General features: G+C 43.4%; 1 protein-coding gene across 4 annotated transcripts in view; it reads right to left on the bottom strand.

Annotated features, from left to right (window-relative positions):
- Positions 1 to 354: 354 nt before the first annotated feature.
- Positions 355 to 18,874, bottom strand: part of LOC129194948 (guanine nucleotide exchange factor VAV3-like) — a 71,184-nt gene continuing 52,664 nt past the window's right edge. For 2 of the 4 annotated variants that reach the window (XR_008573833.1, XR_008573837.1), the window contains 3 exons: positions 18,597 to 18,726; positions 6,649 to 6,740; positions 355 to 4,435 (listed from right to left, as the gene is read on the bottom strand). Coding sequence is in view for 2 of the 4 variants with exons in the window: in XM_054800517.1 (XP_054656492.1) it covers positions 4,394 to 4,435; positions 6,592 to 6,740; positions 8,290 to 8,340; positions 18,597 to 18,726 (372 nt within the window). In the remaining 2 variants the exon portion in view is untranslated. Of the gene's footprint in view, positions 4,436 to 6,591; positions 6,741 to 8,289; positions 8,341 to 18,596; positions 18,727 to 18,874 lie in introns of all 4 variants that reach the window. The other 2 variants (XM_054800517.1, XM_054800526.1) reach the window with 2 other exon arrangements.

The following is an 18,874-nucleotide window of genomic DNA, read 5'->3' as shown; positions in this document are numbered from 1 at the left end:
GCTTCATTGATTTTTCGTGCATGAAGCTTCTACTTGAGTTGATAATTTGGCCGCTATATGCGGTCAGATATTGACCAAGGGAGACAAAATGGGTGGCCGCTGGCCGCGTTGGACAGGTGACTGCTATACACAGGGTCTATAACATGTAAATTTGCTGCGGGGGATTTTTCAGTGGCTGCTATAGGCAGGTGGCCGTTCTATAAAGGTGGCCGCTAAGACAGGTTTGACTGTATATATATATATATATATATATATATGGCAGTACAATGCGATAGCTATTAATGTAAAAACTTAAGTGATTTTGGTTATTAAGAAAACCATGGAAGTTTCAAACCCAGATCTTCCTGATCTCCTGACTGTGGCCAACATGCTCACCACTAGGCCACCGTCCAGACCTTCTATATTTGTTATCATTATCCATAGACCACCCTAGTTCAGTTTATTGATATAAATATATACAATATATATACAAATATACAAAATATATATTTAAATTATATATAAAATTATATATGTATTTTGTAGAAAGGTTTACTTTTATTATGTACAAAGTAACATATTTCTTGCTTCGTCATTAAATACAAAGCCTTGTGTTATTATTGGTTGTTGGTGTCAACATTTCAGCCTTTTCGCATTGTGCCTTTTGCTCTATTTTTACCATTTTTGCTGTTTTTAAAATTGTATTTTGTTTCTGCAACGATGCAACAACCAATGAGCCACTAGCCGGGGATGGCCCCCAAGCCGCCGCTCGGGCACCCCTTAGCTTTGTGGCTCTTTGTCACACTCCAACTCGCTTGTTGGCTCTGTGTCATGGGCGAGCGATGGAGAGGAGAGAGAAACTGGTCAATCTGTTACAATAGTCAGCCCTGGCGAGCTGCACCTCGAAGATTTTTTTGGAGGTGCACATCTATGGAGTTATATTTGTGCCTTAATTTTAAGGTAGAAAAGGCAGATTTTGAGCCATATTTACATGTAATAATTACTGTTGTGTGCTCAGGCACATTGCTGCACTCTGTCACTCTTTAGCTTGTCGCTGAACGCTTGTTGTTGCGGGGTGAGGCGAGTCAGTGTACGTGCGCTGGTACCTCTGGCTGGGTTTTGGGAAGTGGGCTCCTGGCTGAAGCTTGCAGGTTGCGTGCCTGAAGGGCGGTGAGGCGTAAGCGCGTGTTAAGTGGTCCAAATGCGTGCCTGTTGGTCACTCTCTGGGAGGGGAGGGCAGTGATGTAATAATCCATTTTTTTTATATTCTCGTGATCGACCGGCAAAGTCCCAAATATCGACTAGTAGCTCGCGATCGACGGTTTGGTGACCACTGCTTTATACGATCTTTCTGCTCATATGAGCCAGTAGTTTCACTGCTTTTCATGTCGACATGCATGCATGGAGGCTGCTCAAGAAGAAAAATGGTGGTTCAACCTTTTTAAAGATATTCTAATATCGTTTATGGACACCAAATGTGAGAAAAATCTATCATCTCCCTGGTTAGCTCCACTCAAATGTCCCTCTTCGTGGACATGTTACCGCCTCTGACCCGCCCCTATAGCTAACAAGCCACTACTGGCCGCTACTTTATAAAAAAGCTGGCGAACAAACCTTAAAACAAAGCTCTGCCAACTGTCCACCAGTCAGTTACAGACATGGAAACTGTCACTTTGACCATGTAGTTTGCTCTTCAGCAAATATGCTAACCTGGTATGGTGTTGCTGTTGAAATGTGTGTGTAGTGTTTGCACTTTAGCATCACATATCTATGCTAGCGTTGCTAACATTTGTGTTCTCCTGTCTGACTCCTTAATGTTACTGCGTTGTATGTGATATATGTCATCTCTTACGTGGGATACGTGCCGTTACCGTGTATATGTCAAAAGTGGATCAAATACACAAAGTGTACTCATTAACATTAAAGCTAAAGACAGAACACAGTGTGTTCCCAGTGCGTCTTGCTTAAAGCACTTTTAAACTGTCTACATTCCAACATCAAGGCTACATTTTGGACAACACACGATGGGGGCACTTTTCTTCACAAGGGGATCCTGCAAAAAGGAAACATCAGCGATGTAACAGTCGATCAGAAGCTCCTCCATGAATGCGTCCATGGCTGAAGTCCAAATTCCTTGTCGCCGCCTTTCATCTCGCGAAGAAGGAGAGGAGGCGGTGGGGGAGACACTTTGTGACGGGAGTGTTCACAGTGAGTTTTGGTGGTTTAGAGGCTGCGGCACGGGGGAGGGAAACACGCCCGAGGCAGTGTTTGCATTAGAAGAATACTGATATCTACATGTGCAACGCTCCATCCACATGGCGCTGTTGATGAATCTCACACAGGAAGAGGAGAAAGAGAAACATGTCAGTCAAGCAGAATACAAAGCAGCAAGCAGGAGGACAACAGTGGCAAGCAAATATGGATGCTCCAATGAGCCGTAAACACAAATAATGTAATAAAGCAGTCAATGATTCTCAGGGACACATTTTAAGAAGTGCACTATCATACTTCTGCTATATACAGAACTATGTACTAGTCAAAGATCCTTTATAAGATAGGAGCGATCTGCTGTTTTTAAGCACCAACTACAAAAACAAGTCAAAACATCCTCCAAATGACAGGAGCGCACTGCTGTTTTTGACGACCTACTGCAAAAACAGGACAGGAAAGCTTCTGTTTTTAAGCATCAACTGCATAAACTCTTGTCAAACATCCTGTACGTGGCTGGAGTGCTCTCAGTATATGACAGGAACCCTTTGCTGTTTGTGAGAGCGGACTACAAAAAAAAACAACCTCCAGTCAAAGATCCTCTATATGACAAGACTGCTCTGCTGTTTTTAACAATCTAAAAACAAAAGTCATATAAGAGAGGAACGCTCTGCTGTTTTTGAGGACCTGCTGCAAAAACACTAGTCAAAGATCCTCTATATGACAGGAGCGCTCTGCTGTTTTTATGCAACATCTGCAAAAATGCAAGTCAAAGATCCTCTATATGGCAGGAAAGCTGCTGTATTTAAGAACCTACAACAAAAATCCTAATCAAAGGTCTTCCCTATGACAGGCTCTCAACTGTTTTTAAGGACCAACCGCAAAAACACAAGTCAAAGATCCTGTGGTGTTGTGAAGGAAGTGTCACTCTGTCGTGTGTGTAGCATCACAGCATGACTAAAGGGTTTTTGTGATTTTGCTGGCGGTCTGGACTCTCCAGTGAAGCTGTTTCGTCAGCCTTGAGTCATTCCTTGTGGAAGATTTGAGGCAAACGCAAAATCCAAAGAACGTCCTCTGGTGCTCCTTTTTCGGAGCCATCAAAAGAAGACGCAAGACCTACAACATCAAAGGCCATACAATCACCTCACGCAGACGCCGTCCAAGTTCATTCCTTTCCATGCATGACGACTCTACCGCTTTCCAAAATGGGGATTTTTTGGGGTTTGTTAAACTTGTTAAAATGCACCATTGATGCCACCAATTGCATTGTAAGTCAGATGTCCATTTAGAACAAGGGTCTCAAACTCTTGGCCCACGGGACACATGTTTTGTGCCACCCTATTTCAAAGTTTAGTGTAAGTGCAGCCTGTGTACCTTGAGTCTTCCCAGGAGATGATCAGAAGAACTTTAGCTTGCCTAAAGGACGTTTCTTTAATTGAGCGAGAACACATCAGTGAATGTGCAAACACAAAAATGACAACACAATATGTAACAAGTAAACACATATCGTGAGCATGCCTTGCGGAGCATGCCTTAGTAGTCGTATCTGATCTGTATACAGTATCTGTATCTGATACTGTAGTATTTGGCTAGCAGTAGTCAAGGCCCTTGTCAGTTCCCAGTGCCCAAAACAAGGTCCATAAAAGGCATGCTTGGATGAATTTGATGTGGAAGAAGGCCATCAAAAACTTTTGGGGTGAATTGGAATGAATAATGGGGTGACTTCCGGCCTCACACAAAATCCCCAAATCCTCCATCAAGCCTTCCTAGCAGAGTCGACAGTCGCTATTATTGCTGCAAAAGGTGATGACTCCATATTTGGCACTTCCTGTCTGGTTAGGCTTCATCAATGCATGAGCAGAACTGTTGCATGGAAATAATAATATGTTTATTCACATGTTGGACTTCCAGCAATCCCAACTGTGTTTGCCGGTTGACTGAGTCTTTACAGTAACGGTGAAGGCGACTCTCACTCCAGCCCAACGAGTCATTCATAATAAGACAAGGTGAAGGAAGGAAGGAGACAAGGGAGGAAGGGTGAGGTCCGGTGATGCTTCCAGAGTGACCCGGCATGTGCTCCGTGTCTCTCAGAGGGCTGAGGGGAAGTTCTAGATGGTGCTTCCTGGTAGGTTCCTCTCAGCGACATCACACAGATGTGCCGTATGGCGACAATGTCGGCGCCTTGCGCCTTGCAAAGTCTTCGAGGTCAGTCCTCCTCTTCCACGTAGGTGGAAGGAAACCAGCCCACCTGGAAGAAGAAACATGCAAACCACTGACACACATTAGACTACATAGACTACATGTGCAGTTGTACCTAACATAATGTCCAGTATTTACCGCCTTCATCCTAATCTTAATATCACATATCTGCATCATAAAAGGCTACAAATTACACTTGCAAAGTAAAAATGCAGTAAAATAACACAAATCACATTAATAATGTACTATGTACTCAAAGATTTGTGAGAAAAAAGTGCTAAATATTTCTAGACTGTAGAACGTACGTGACTACACGTTGTATTTATAAATATTTTAAATAAATATTTAAAAATTATATAAACAATATCATAAAAATAATGGTGATGCTTTTGATAATACACTAGGTCCCCAACTTACGAGCACCCGACTAGCGAACATTCGCGGATACGAACACAAGCCGACTGGTCGCTCAATCAGTATTTCTACTGCTACTGTACATGCTTGACCAGTAGAGGGCACTGTGACACTGCTAATGCAGCCTTAGAGCTAATGAGACCAACAGAGGAAGAGTTAGGCTGGGGAGATAAAGCTAAATGGAAAGCTAAATTATACAACTCGGACAGAGCGTGTGATTAAAGTTTATGAAGAGTTAATAGGCCTGCTTAATTCTACACCACCCACAGAACACCTCTTTTAGAAGAGTCTAACGACGACGACGATTTGTCCTTTTTTTCAATATCTCCTCCAACTCCACCACAACGACGTATGCTCGACCACTCCTCATCAAAGGTAAATACATTTATCATTACGTATTATTATATCACTTTTATTACTGTTTTTTTTCATTAATTATCCTCGTTTAATATCACTACTGCATCCAAACTCATATTTACATACATAGACATATACTGTATATACTGTATATACTGTATATACACGTACATGTAGTACCTATATCATTGGTAATATTACCTTTTCCCCTACTTAAGAACAATTCGACATAAGAACGGTCGTCTGGGACCAATTGTGTTTGTAAGTTGGGGACCTAGTGTATTTGGCACAAAATGTGTACAGTGGATATTGTCTTTATAAGACAATACCGTAGGCTGTTTTCTCTGTGTTCACCTTAAGTGAATTTTAATTTTTAATTAAAGTAATAATTAAAACCATTACCCCTGCAAATAGCAGGTATCTACTGTATATTTATGATGACAACATAACAGTGTGTAGCAATATTAGATAAAAGATAAATGAAGGATAGGATTAAATATATTAGGATTATATCTATTTGTATGTATTAATCAAGCTAAAAGATACCACACAAGTCTAACTTTTCTCTAATAGTAGCAGAAAATTTTAATCACACTTTAAACTGTGTTATTATGAGCAACGAGGAGTTCCGTTCAAACACATCACGTAATTTAAGGTGAATTTACTTCTTTTAATGTATTTTCCATCACACATGTAGCAAATTGTCCATCCGAATTAAGAGCTACGAAGTGAGTGATAAGAATATCCACTTCGTGTTTTTCTCATCTTCCTGTTTATTTACACACGCGCGCGCGCATTGTAAAGCCGGTTTTGTGACGTTCCCTGAATGCATCTCCCGTTCTTGTACCGACAATGACGGAGTGTCGTTCCCAGGATGATTGGACTAGAGATGTGTATAGGTGGCAATACACACAGTATATGGTGTTGGAATTGTACTGCTGTTGATGTGTTCAGGTCAAGTCAGAATGAAGTTATAAAACAGCGTCAGACTCTGTGTGACTGTGGGGGGGAAGCACAGTGCTAAGAGGCGTGCTTGCGCTGGTGCGCATGCTGTTAATTACACACACAAAAAATTATGTCATTAATGAAATAGTTACCACCGTTAACGAGTTATTTTTGACAGCCTTACTCATTATACAATCTTAAATGTAATTAACCACTCACCTTCCCTACCAAGCAAATATTAAATTAGCAATACGTATTAAAAGTCAAAAATTGAAGAGTAAATGTAGATGAATGTGTTAGAACTTAACATGGTCATATTACAGTAAATACAAGTAAATAATAATTCAATGGAGCTTAACCACACTGAGGACAAAAAGCTTTTCACCCCAGATTGGGGCTAATAAGCGAAACATTAATTGCTAATCTCTGAGATGAGTCCTCATACTGACCAAAAATAAATAAATCTCTACAGATGGCAATTCACCCCACCTTGCCCCCAACCTCTCCCTTCCACCAGCCGTTGGACGTCTTGCTGTGGATGCTCACCACGTCTCCCTGCAGCAGCGGCAGCTCCCACGTGTCTCTGGAACTAAAGTCGTAGCGGGCCACGGCAACCGACACCACCCTGGGACAAAACACTGACACAGACAAGGACCGGTATGGATTTGAACCCTGATAACATGCATTAAGTTGAAATCTACGGGAAACTCTACGCTAAATGCATGCACAAAAATGTCTTTCATATCTGACAAGGACTTTGAAAGAGGAGTAAAGGAAGCTATTTTTGTCAAACAACAGAACCCATCATTGAATCGGAATGGTGGTTTGAGGTTTAATTTGGACCCTGTGTTCAGCAGGTTACTGAGACCAAAACCCACAGCTCTTAGTCTTGCAAATGAGGTGGAGCCAGGGCCGAGCCAGAACAATAGATGCTAACGAGCCAGTATCAGAGTCGTTCATACCCAACTCAGGGAGCGACACTTCCCTTTTATCGGAGGTGCTAATGGCAGGAGAGGATTAGACCACAACTCCTCCCAGGCTTAGTGTAAGGAACCAATAGGAGGAGGGTGTTGGCACACCAATTCCGCCCACTCTTACTGTATTTAAGGCCTAGGCTACCAGCACTTATTAGTTCGCTGACGAAGCTCTTCGGATGAGGAGCGAAACGTCCGACACCTTCTTCACAGAAGTACAGATGACGTCTCAAGAAGCCTTTCCCTCGACTGACAAGGAAGAGAAACTCCATCCACATAAATCCTCATAGTTAGATGGGGAATGTTTTTGAGTTAGGAGAAAGTGTTTCAGGTAAATGGGTGCCTCAGCTTGCATTATTAAGTTGCTCCAAAAGGTCTGACAAAAACCGAGGCAATTTGTCAAATAAGAAATAATACAAGTCTAATTAAATCTGTTCCGGACATCTAAAAATATAAAATACATTTTATAGAGAATACTTATAGTTTATATGCAGAAAACAATGTGAAATAATTACAAATGAGGAATGGTGGGAACTTATTGTTGATGCAGATTTCTCGTACATCCCGGCGAGATGGAAGTCAGTAGTGTTTCTCACCTTAACATATTGTTGCCACGCTCAACTTTCTTTGGCCCCATGGCGGGTTATTTAGCACGCAATGCACTCAATAAAAAATGACAGTGATTCAGCAAGATGTCACGGAATGATACAGAAGCCTACAGGGCAAATGGACTAGTCTGTTACAAGCAATACTCGTATTATTTATCAAACATTTTAACGGAAATTTTCGCCAAAAAGCAAACTATACGAAAACCGATATTGATATATTTATCACATATTTATTTTATATTATTTTTTTCTTGCCTTGTACTACGGCCTTTCCCCAAATTATTCATGTTAAATGCATTAATACATTTAGTATGCATTTAAAATTAATATAGGATTAATGAATAGATTTAATAAATATTTTTGAAATGAATAATTACAATTGTTAATGATTAGTTTTTTCCCCACAATATTTCTTTCTTTTAATGTGTTGTGTATGTTTTTAGCCTAATCCTGCTAACGAACCACCTTAACGGAGGTCACTATGGTGGCATCTGCTGGCCGTGATGTCAGTTGAGTGCATTATTTATCATAAGGAAGCAGGAAAGTGAAGTCATGTCATGCAGGAAGACTTTTATACAAAGAGAGAGCGGAGCTGTAGCATGTACCTGACCAGAAAGGAGAGGAGGGAGGAACAAAGCTGCAAACACCAGGAGGAACTACACACACAAACACAGCCAAAAAAGACAGAAAAATGGAGAGAGAGAGAAAACAGGAAGTTTGAAATGGAGAGAGAAAGTTGGCAAAGTCAAATAACAAGCCAGGATGCAACAATGAGTGGGTGAGAAGAGGTCGTAACGTCTATCTAACTGACATCGTTGCCGCCCTCTATGGGTTGTTGTCAAAATGGAAGACATACTAGCATACATGTAATACACACATCCTTATAGTTTTATAATCATTAGACAAACACCCAATGACTTATGGACAATTCGTTGCTAAGTCCCGCCCACATTTTGCTTGACAGCTGCCATATTTTCAACAAATTGTCAGGGTCCCCCCCCAGAGTCCTCCTTCCCCTCCTCCCCTTCCAGAGCTCTCGTTCCCCTACTCTCCTTTCCTATCTTTTATTCCTTTATGGCAGCACCCTGTTGTATTACACCTTAGATAGCTCTGATGTGGAATAATCGCTGCATCATCCTTGATGGCATCCCACCCGGCAGAGGAAACATCATCAGATTGTTAACAAACTAACACTGGCTCTCTTCAATGTTCAAGTAAGATTGTTTCTTGAAGGGTTTTTTTCACTCCTTTTAGTGGGATTCATCTTCTTTCCTGCCGGACCCTGCAGCTGCATTGGTTGCCCAGCCATCTCTGCACTACCCTCCGAGGATTTCCCCCTCCCCTATTCTTGAACACTGAGCATCAATAAACTCTCATCTTTTACTCTCACTCGGTGTCTGAATTTTTGAATTCAGCCCACAACCCCAAATGTTCGAACAACATGGTCAACAACAGCAGACACCCGGGAAGTTTTGGGCACTCAGGACCAACTCCTGGGACATCATTCAGATAATCCTTCAATGTCTAACTCATTCCAACAAAGCCATTCTCTCTTAAATCATGGAGTTAACTCACAAGCTGTCAGAGATCACTATCACCTCAGCGCCGGGCAGTAGCGACACGCCCTCCAGATTAGTAGCCATGCCATCTGAGCAGTCAGAATCGAGGGGAATCTTATGCCACCCAGCCGGAACCCTTTGTGGGTGAGTTCAATAAATGCAGAGAATTTTTGCTGCAATGTGAACTTGTGTTTCAACAGAGACCCAATACCTTTTTTGATGAGCGAAGCAAGGTCTATTATGTCATGGTTGTTACGAGAACGTGCATTGGCATGGGCAGAGACCTTGTTTTTGTCCCAAGGTAACTATCACTAGGGATGTAAATTTCTTTGTGATAGACGATTCGATTTGAATCTAGTTACACAGGTTACGATACGATTCAAAAACAATATTTTTTAAAAACAGAACAATTCAATACGATTCAATGTGTACAAACGATGATTCAATGGTTTGTTGATGTAGACATTAATCTTACATTAACCATTACAAATCTTACATTAATCATTCAAATAAATATGGCAATTATATGAACGTGGCATTCTTACAGTATTTTCAAATGTGTAAAAGAAAATATCATATCCCCAAGCAGGCTGTAAGGCACTGGCAAAAATAGTCAACAGATAACATGTCAAATGTATTTATTGTTTAGACACAGACCAAAAAAATTGCTGAATGAACATCTTTTTTTTTTTATCAATATTTTACATTCTATATTTTATATCTATATTTTTATACTTTAAGCTTTAACATGTTAATATTGCTCGAAATGGAAGTGGAGCCACCGAACTAAGTTTTGTCATAGTGTGTGCAATGACAATAAACATTTATCTCTCTTGCTATGTAAAACATAACGGTGAAAAAACAGAAGACTTAACCTTCAGTCCAATCAATAATACAAAATAAATAGTGCAAAGCCCCTTAATAATAGATAGGTAGAACTATTAGGTAGAACTATACAGATAGGTAGAACTATTTATCACATGGATGCAATGAATATGCTGTGTTAGCTTGGACAAGTAAACAATCACATACTCAAAATGTCAGAACAACAGTAAGTATGCAACATTTCAGGCTTTGCATAGTGTTTTCAACACTCCAGGTAGGTAACAAAGGTGCAACATTTCCAAGTAAACAAGTTACAAAGCAAAAAAATTACCATACTCGCCTCATGGTCTGGCTGGTCAAGTTTTCTCCACAATAGATTAATCTCAACATTTATGGCTGATTCTTATCGATACAGGAGGCTGCTATCAACGCAGCCGAATCGTTCACTTGTCAAACCGGATATCCGGTCGCATCGGTTTATCGTTCACAACCTTACCTATCATTTTCGCTGAGATTTCCATCCATCCATCCATTTTGTATGCCGCTTGTCCTCACTAGGGTCGCGGGGGTATGCTGGCACCTATTTCTGACAGAAATGACAGAAAATAACGGAGAACCACTGGGTTCTGCCATCCTGACTGCTTGGGTCCTGCAAGTTGAATACTAGCCCTTCCTCAAGGCCCCCAAAGCATTGCCAACTATTCCATAGACCTCTGGACATTAGGGGCAGAGTCTGGATGCAGAGTCTGGAGCATACACTCCATCCGGTATTCTTCAATGGGCTAACCGCTACCCTCAAGGAACTTGACAGCCTCATTGCCCTTGTTTCTACGAGCATCCGCATAGACAACCGAATGGAGTCGAAGCTGCACACCATGACCACCAATTCCTCTCGGTTCAATCAATCAGCATGCACAAGAGGAGCCAATGCAGCTAGGACAAGCACGGAAACAACGGGCTGGTGAGTGCTTGTATTGTTCCAGTCCCGAACATTTCCAGAAGGATTGCCCGAAGCATAAACCACCAACCCCGACAGTGAAGGTGGGGGTCCTGACGGAAGAATCTGACTCAAAGAAGACCCCCACTAACCGTCTAACGTTGGTCGCCCAACTCCTGTGTAATAGTCAGTCCCTAACTGTGTCATCCCTGGTGGACTCTGGACTCTGTACAACATCTTGCGTCCCGAACGCAAAGCTATGGAGACATATATTAGGAATCCCTAGCTGCCAGGATAATTCAAACCTTCTCTTTTCCAGTGGGAGCTGGATTTTTTTTGTGGGCAAGAAAGATGCCATCCTTAGACCTTCAGCTCGGACTGGTGAGAGGCACGAACTGACTGAAACAAACAAATATTAAACACAGACGACCGTTGTAAGGCAAGCTAATAGGCTAACCGCCACATGGTGTTGCTTAGCAACAGCAACAATGCCAAAGAGAAAAGAATATGATGTTGGATCGAGCAGGTCGGGTCGAAGCACCCCGGAGTCAATTCTAAATATGGAGTCACCCAGAATGAAAGAAGGCGCGGCATTTATACCGACACCGCATATGAACACTTTCTAAACACTTGTATGAAGCTCTATGGTGAGATTTGTCACTTGAGAGAAATGTCCAATAAGCAAAAGAAAAATAATCAGCCACGGATGAAAAAAGGACTAAGAAATGCCTGTAAGAAGGAAGAAACATACATTATTGTATTGTACTTTATTTATCCCACATATATATATATATAGGATATTTATATAGGAAATTTATCATTCAACAAACTAAAGAAAAAGAAAAAATGTAATAGACATATAAAAATAAGTTGACAACAATCTTGACAGTGTGTAAGAAATAATATTATAGTCAATTATTAGACATTATTATTCCAACTATAGGTGGCTCACACTCCTCAGCCTCCCTGTAAAATCTATTCCAGAGTGCTGAAGAGAAGGGTACGACCGTTAGTCGAACCTCGGCTACAGGAAGAGCAATGTGATTTGGTCCCGGTCACGGAACACTGGACCAGCTCTACACCCTTGCAAGGGAACTGGAGGGTACATGGGAGTTTGCCCAGCTGGTCTACATGTGCTTTGTGAAAAGGCATTTGACCGTGTCCCTTGCAGTGTCCTGTGGGGGGTGCTTTGAGACTATGGGATTGGTGGCGTGCTACTATTTGTCATTCAGTCCTTGTACAACCGCAGCAGGGGCCTGGTTTGCATTGCCAGCAGTAAGTCGAACCTGTTTCCAGTGAACGTTGGCCTCCACCAAGGCTGCCCTTTGTCACCGATTCTGTTCAGAATTTTCATGGACAGAATTTCTAGGCGCAGCCAAGTCGTCAAGGAAGTCCAGTTCAGGGGCCTTAGGATCTCATGTCTGCTATTTGCAGGCAATGTGGTCTTGATGGTCTCATCGGCCTGAGACCTTCAGCATTTACTGGACGATTTGCATTTGAGTGTGAAGCGTCTGGGATGAGACTCAGCACCTCCAAATCTGAGGCCATGGTTCTCAGTTGGAAAATGGTGGATTGCACTCACTGAGTTGGGAATGAGGTCCTGCCCCAGGTGGAGGAGCTCAAGTATCTCGGGGTCTTGTTCACAAGTGAGGGAAGGTTGGAGCGTGAGGTCGATAGGCGGATCGACGCAGCGTCTGCAATGTAGTCGCTGTAGTGGTCCATTGTGGTAAAGAGAGAGCTGAGCCGGAAGGCAAAGCTCTCAATTTACCGTTCAATCTATGTTCCCACCTTCACCTATGGTCATGGGCTTTGGGTCGTAACCAAAAGAACGAGATCGCGGATACAAGCGGCTGAAATTAGTTTTCTCCGTAGGGTGGCTGGACTCACCCTAAGAGATAGGGTGAGGAGCTCAGTCATCTGGAAGGAGCTCAGACTCGAGCCGCTGCTCCTTTTCATCGAGAGGAGCCAGTTGAGGTGGTTCGGGCATCTAGTCTGGGTGCCTCCCGGACACCTCCCTGCTGAGGTGTTCTGGGCATCCCCAACCGGGAGAAGGGCCCGGGGCAGATTTAGGACACGCTGGAAGGATTATGTCTCACAGATGGCCTGGGAACACCTTGGTGTCCTCCCGGTGGAACTGTAGGAGGTAGCTGGGGACCGGCCCTGACAGAATTGTAAGATAATCCACTTCCTTGTACTAATAAAGAGTAGCAATAAACTAAAAATAAAACATGAACACACCTCTTTTATCCAGGCTTACTGAAGATTAAGAAAACATTTGCATTGTAGATCTCGCTGTGTAAAACAGGGCAAGCTCCACCCCCGCGGCATCGCGGCTCAGAAGCTGACTGTATACTGCCGGCTTGTGACTGTCTTTGGGCAGGGCGGACCTGTCAACTGCACCCGCTGTTGCTCAGTGAGAGCACAAAATGTAGAGTACGTGCTTTCACGTTTGAGTCCCCAAATACCAAAAAACTCCCCAACGAGGCCAGAAAAAGTCTCTAGATTTGTAGCTCATTGCTTTTGAGAAAATATGCCGTCAAAGGGGGTTGGAATGTCGCCAGATCTACCGACAAAATCGCCAAGTTGGCAACACTGCCTGGAGGAGTGGCTCCACCTGTTGGAGGGGGACCACAAGAATCTTTCATATACACTAAAGTGTGGGCATTTTGGAGTTTAGCCCACAACCTCGAACACATTCCTGACACGAATCTTGCTCAAATTTGATACACGTGCTTGTCACTCTCCTAAAAACGTGTACCAAATTTTGTGGCGATTCGAATAAACAGTCTCAAGTTAAAATGGGTGTCTTGTAGCGTTCAAGTGGGTAATTTCAAGTCAGTCCGACATTATGGGGATTAATAATAGCGCCACCATGTGGTGTATTTTATGTGTGGTTACCTTACGAATCCATCAGGGAATGGCGAACAACAGTGAGTAATTGATACACCCACAAAAATTGTAGGATCAACATTTGCAATAAAAGTTACTGTTGTAATTATTGAATTAGATTCAGCTCCAGAACCCTCCCCTTCTCTCTTCAACTACCATTGTTCACTCGCGAAGTCCTAAACACGTCGCACACACCTACAGTATTAAACATATTTAAAGTATAAATCAGAATCACAACGTAGCTCAACATAATCACAAAACTATGGTGCGTCAATGGACTGCCGAACGTTGTGCTTCAATCTCGCTGCTTGACAACATTATCAGTGAAGCATTAAGGTGGCAGCATTATAAGCATGTAAAAATTGTGGACTTGTTTTACAGTAGTACATGCATGTTGAACATTTTACTCGTATTATTATAAATGATTGCCGACATACGGTGACTGAGATGTGTTGTCTGACAAACACCAGACTATTTTTGGAGAAAAACACAAAAGCAAATGTTCAGGAATCCACTGTAGTCATGTGTAAAAACAGCAGGATAGCCTAAAATGTATGTTATATGTAATACCGGGCGAAATGAATGTGTATAAATAAGCTCAAGCGTCAATCATCTTGAGCCTTGTGAAGTCTGCCTAGCAACAAGCAAACGTGACGTGAGAAAATGAATCATGTTCATACGAACTAGCAACAATAGTTTATAAAACTTAAAAAAAGACAGAACTAAAAAAAAAACAGAACAATGTTATTATTATTATTATTATTACTACTTCCTCTACAATAATAAAGTTTGTTAGTTCAATGAATACCTCATCTTAATTAAAATACAGTTGTTTCCAAACTGGTTTCGATTTGTTACGCCGTCAGTTTTGCTTGTTTTTGCTTGTCTTTTTGATTGTGTTGTGTGTTTTTGGCGAGCATGGCCTGTGTGTGTCTCTCGGCGATGCCTACACGAGCGCTCAATGTATGGGGGCGGCGGATGACTTAAGGCAATAATAATCTATCCCAGAATGCAGCGAGGCATCAGTCCGCCACTTCAAGCTAAGCGCGGTGAATGGCAGGCATGCACAAATGTATCTTTGAAGCCGGCATACTGACGGCACTGGGAGGAAGTTGAGGGACAAGGATGTGGCAACGTCTCTCACACACACGCACGCACACAAGCTAACTTTGTTGCAGTTGCGGCGCTTGTTTACATGCTTGTTACGTGATTTTAACTCTGTCTGCTTTTTATTTGTAAACTTTGCAGAGCATCGTGTTCCCGCCATGAGAGCCAGGGGTTTCCCCCGCAGCGGGCGGCCGTCATAGTCTTCTTCTACTCGGTTGCTCGTCCAAGTGACATGTCATGTCCTGTCAGGAAGATTGTGCATCCATCTGGGAGGCGAGCATGCGTGCGCCGTGTGACGCTCCAATGAGGAGAGGCTCCTGGTGCTTTGCCTCGGGGCATCGGCCTCTAACTGGGACTGCCCCAGCTCGCCTGGTGAGCTGCCAGCTTTGCTCCTCTACATTCCTTTCACATTCAGCTTCTTCTATTGCTTGCGTTTCGCTTTCTTGAGCATCCTCTTGGTGCACTGCAAGACCACCTACTTGACATCAAGGGTTAGGGTTAAATGTATCAATCTACCTACACATGCCAATCGAGAGTATCCACTTACTGTATCTCACAAAAGTGCATCCTCTCACCATCTTCAGGAGACGGTAAATTTGGATATAATTGAACACCATTGTTATCTATCACCGCCTTAATCCTCCTGGGCATGGACTTGGGCAGAGCTTCACAGGTTGTTCCTGGAATCCTCTTCCACTTCTCCATGATGACATCACTGGTGGAGCTAACCCTTAACCCTCCACCTTCCTTCTTTTCTTCCTTCCTCTTGAAAATACCAAGATGCTATCACCACCGCCATGCTTGACTGTAGGTAAGATAGTTATCTTGCTATTCACTAGTATTGCCTGCTATTTAGACAATAATTCCTCAAAAAGAATTGCAGCTCCCCAACTTCCAGCAGCACTCGTGTAACCCTAGACCATGATACTACCACCACCACCATGCTTGACTGTAGGCAAGGCACAATCATCTTACGATTCACTTGTGTTGCCTGCTATTTAGACAATAATTAACCCAAAAAACTGCAGCTCCCCAAGTTCCGGCAGCACTCATGCACCCACATCCCATGATGCTACCACCACCACTATGCATGTCACGCTTCGCAGGACAGGAGCGTGTACCTCCTGTCCTGCGTCATTATTCTGGCAAGCGGTGCTTCCGGTGTGGTGGAAGGAACTGCCGTTCCACGCCTGGTGGCCGCACAGCTGCGGTCAATACTAATCAGTAACAGTTAAAAGACCAGCGCCGTCGTATGCGCGGCGCTGGTTCATTGTTGTTGTCATTTTCATCGTTGATGAGCCGTGTTGCCTTACCAGTGCTGTCACCTAGTCTTACTTGTATTATTTTTGTATCATTTTTCATACAGAGCTTTTCCTCTGTCCCCTTTGGTTTTGTTATTGTTGTCTTGTGCAATAAAATTACTTTTATTTTTGCACTTCGCCGCCGCTTCTCTGCATACCGGGGGTCAAGCTTCTGACAGCAGCAACCTCCCCTCGTGACAGAATGAACCAGCCAGCAACGACCCCCGCAGAGACAGATCCCCGCAGCTTCGCGGAGATGGACGCTTTTTTCGAGCGTTTGCTGCGGGAGCACTGGACACTCGGTGGGATCATGGAGCGCCTGCGGGAGGTGAGAACCCGCAGTGATCAACGCAACCAGGTAGTCGGATGCAAGGCCCACCTCCAGCTCCCTCTCCACCCTTCTGGACCTCTCGGTGACGTCTGGAATCCGTCCCTTGAGGAGGGGGCTATGGTCGGCTGTGAGCTCCCAGTCGCACAGCTGCTCGCGGAGTGGACCGCAGGGACGACATTTCGCCAGGCTGAGGACAGAGCACCTCTGGTGCCCGCAATCCTGTCCCGCGGGGCCGAGGTTGGATCACCTCCGACAGCCGAGAGCAAGCCGTCGCCCGCCAAGGCTCCTCCCTCGCCTCCGACAACCGAGAGAAAGCCATCGCCTTGGGTTGGCTGTGAGCGCTCAGTTGCACAGCTGCTTCCGGAGCGGATCGCAGGGACGACGTTTTGCCAGGTTGAGGTCAGGTCACCTCTGGTGCCCGCAATCCTTTCCCGGGGGGCCGAGGTTGGATCAACTCCGATAGCCGAGAGCAAGCCGTCACCCGCCAAGGCTCCTCCTCCACCTCTGACAGCCCGGCGACCCTCCGCCGGTCCTCCCTCCATCCACCCTAGAAATCATGGACTCATGGAACGTCTGGCATCCGTTCCATAGGGGGGACGTACTGTCACGCTTCGCAGGACAGGAGCGTGTACTTCCTGTCGCCGCTTCTCTGCATACCGGGGGTCAAGCTTCTGACAGCAGCAACCTCCCCTCGTGACAATGCAAGATTGTAGGCAAAACACAATAATCTTGCTATTCACTTGTGTTGTCTGCTATTTAGACAATAATGAATGTGTTTTGAGTCCATTTCAGTAGATAGTAAATCTATACTGCTATACAAGCTGTACCCTGACTACTCTAAAGTATAGTCAAGTTTACTTTCTACGACAGGGGTCACCAACACAGTGTCCGCGGGCACCAGGTAGCCAGATAGCCCTCCACGACCACATGAGGTGCCTGCAGGCCTGCTTTTCATTCAGGCTTTCAGTTAATAATGTGAGAACACTAGAAAGAAATGTATTGTGAAACATAAAATGTGAGTTGTGGATACCAGAATTTTGTGAATGTTTTGGTAAAACAAGCATATTTGATTCGTTTGGGTTGAAATAAGGTATGAAAATCATTTCTCCAAAAATGAGTAGCTTGTGGCCATTTTCATTTTCTACAAGTAGCTCTCACAAGAAAAAACGTTGGTGACCCCTGTTCTACAGTATTGGCCTTTGAGAAGATATATTGTCATAAAATGCCTTTGGTGGGATATCCACTGCAAAATCCAAGGATGGATGCCTATTGCTTCGCTCCATCTCGTGTTCATGTTGAATCTTATCCATTTTAAACACCTCATTACTGCAACTTCCTCCCCAAGACGGCATCCCTTCCCCCTTTCAAGTATCAGCTTGCTCTTCTTATGGTGTCTCCACAACTCCAGTTACACAAAAATGCAAAAAAAAAAAATCAAAGACAGTGTCTTGGCAGAACTCTGACTGAAAACACTTTTTGCTCATTTAGTTCTTTTTTATGAAGCCCTCCCTCACACTTTCCTGTCTGTGACTTCCATTTATTACATTTCATGTTATTTCCATGAAGAAAAAAATAGACTTTTCAGGAGATGTAAATATTTCAATCTGAAGGACATTCTCGCTTAATTATGAACACACTGACCGAGCTGAGCTGAAAGGGAAGAAGGCAGCTGATGTCTAGCTGATGTACTTTACATTTCAAACGTCCCAGCAAGCTAGTAACCTTGTATATTTCTGGTATGAACTTTTAAGTGAAAAGAACTGCAAAAACGTGTCACATTGCCATTATGTCAATAGTCTTTCCAAAGAGACATTGCCCTCTACTGATTTGGCATGCATATTACAGTCAATTTTGCATGAAGCCCTCAAATAAATTCAAATCATCTTGCAAGATGCATGGGAGTGTTTCCACCTGTCAAGAAGGAAGAGACCTGGAGGAAGTTTAGTTTGCGATTCAGACTCACCGCTGCCAATCTTTGGAATGGCCCAAGGCGAGCTTCCATTGGAGAATTCCCGGTAAGGGACCCGCAGTGTGGTGTCGAGACTGCTGAAGCCTTCTTTTAAAGAGTTCTGCTTGTAGTACTCCACTAGGTCCTGCAAGAAAACACACACAAAAAATGAGTGAATGCCACAAGGCAAAATAAAAACACATGTTAAGCGTGTGCAAAAATAATGCAAATGTAGTGCAAGTAAAAATTTTTAATGAATGTATATCACAAAAGTAATATGTCCTAACCTGCTA

Source organism: Dunckerocampus dactyliophorus, chromosome 2 (genome assembly GCF_027744805.1).
Source record: "Dunckerocampus dactyliophorus isolate RoL2022-P2 chromosome 2, RoL_Ddac_1.1, whole genome shotgun sequence".
Taxonomy (NCBI): Eukaryota; Metazoa; Chordata; class Actinopteri; order Syngnathiformes; family Syngnathidae; genus Dunckerocampus; species Dunckerocampus dactyliophorus.
Note: the sequence above shows the minus strand (reverse complement) of the source record. Positions and strands in the feature narration are given on the sequence as shown.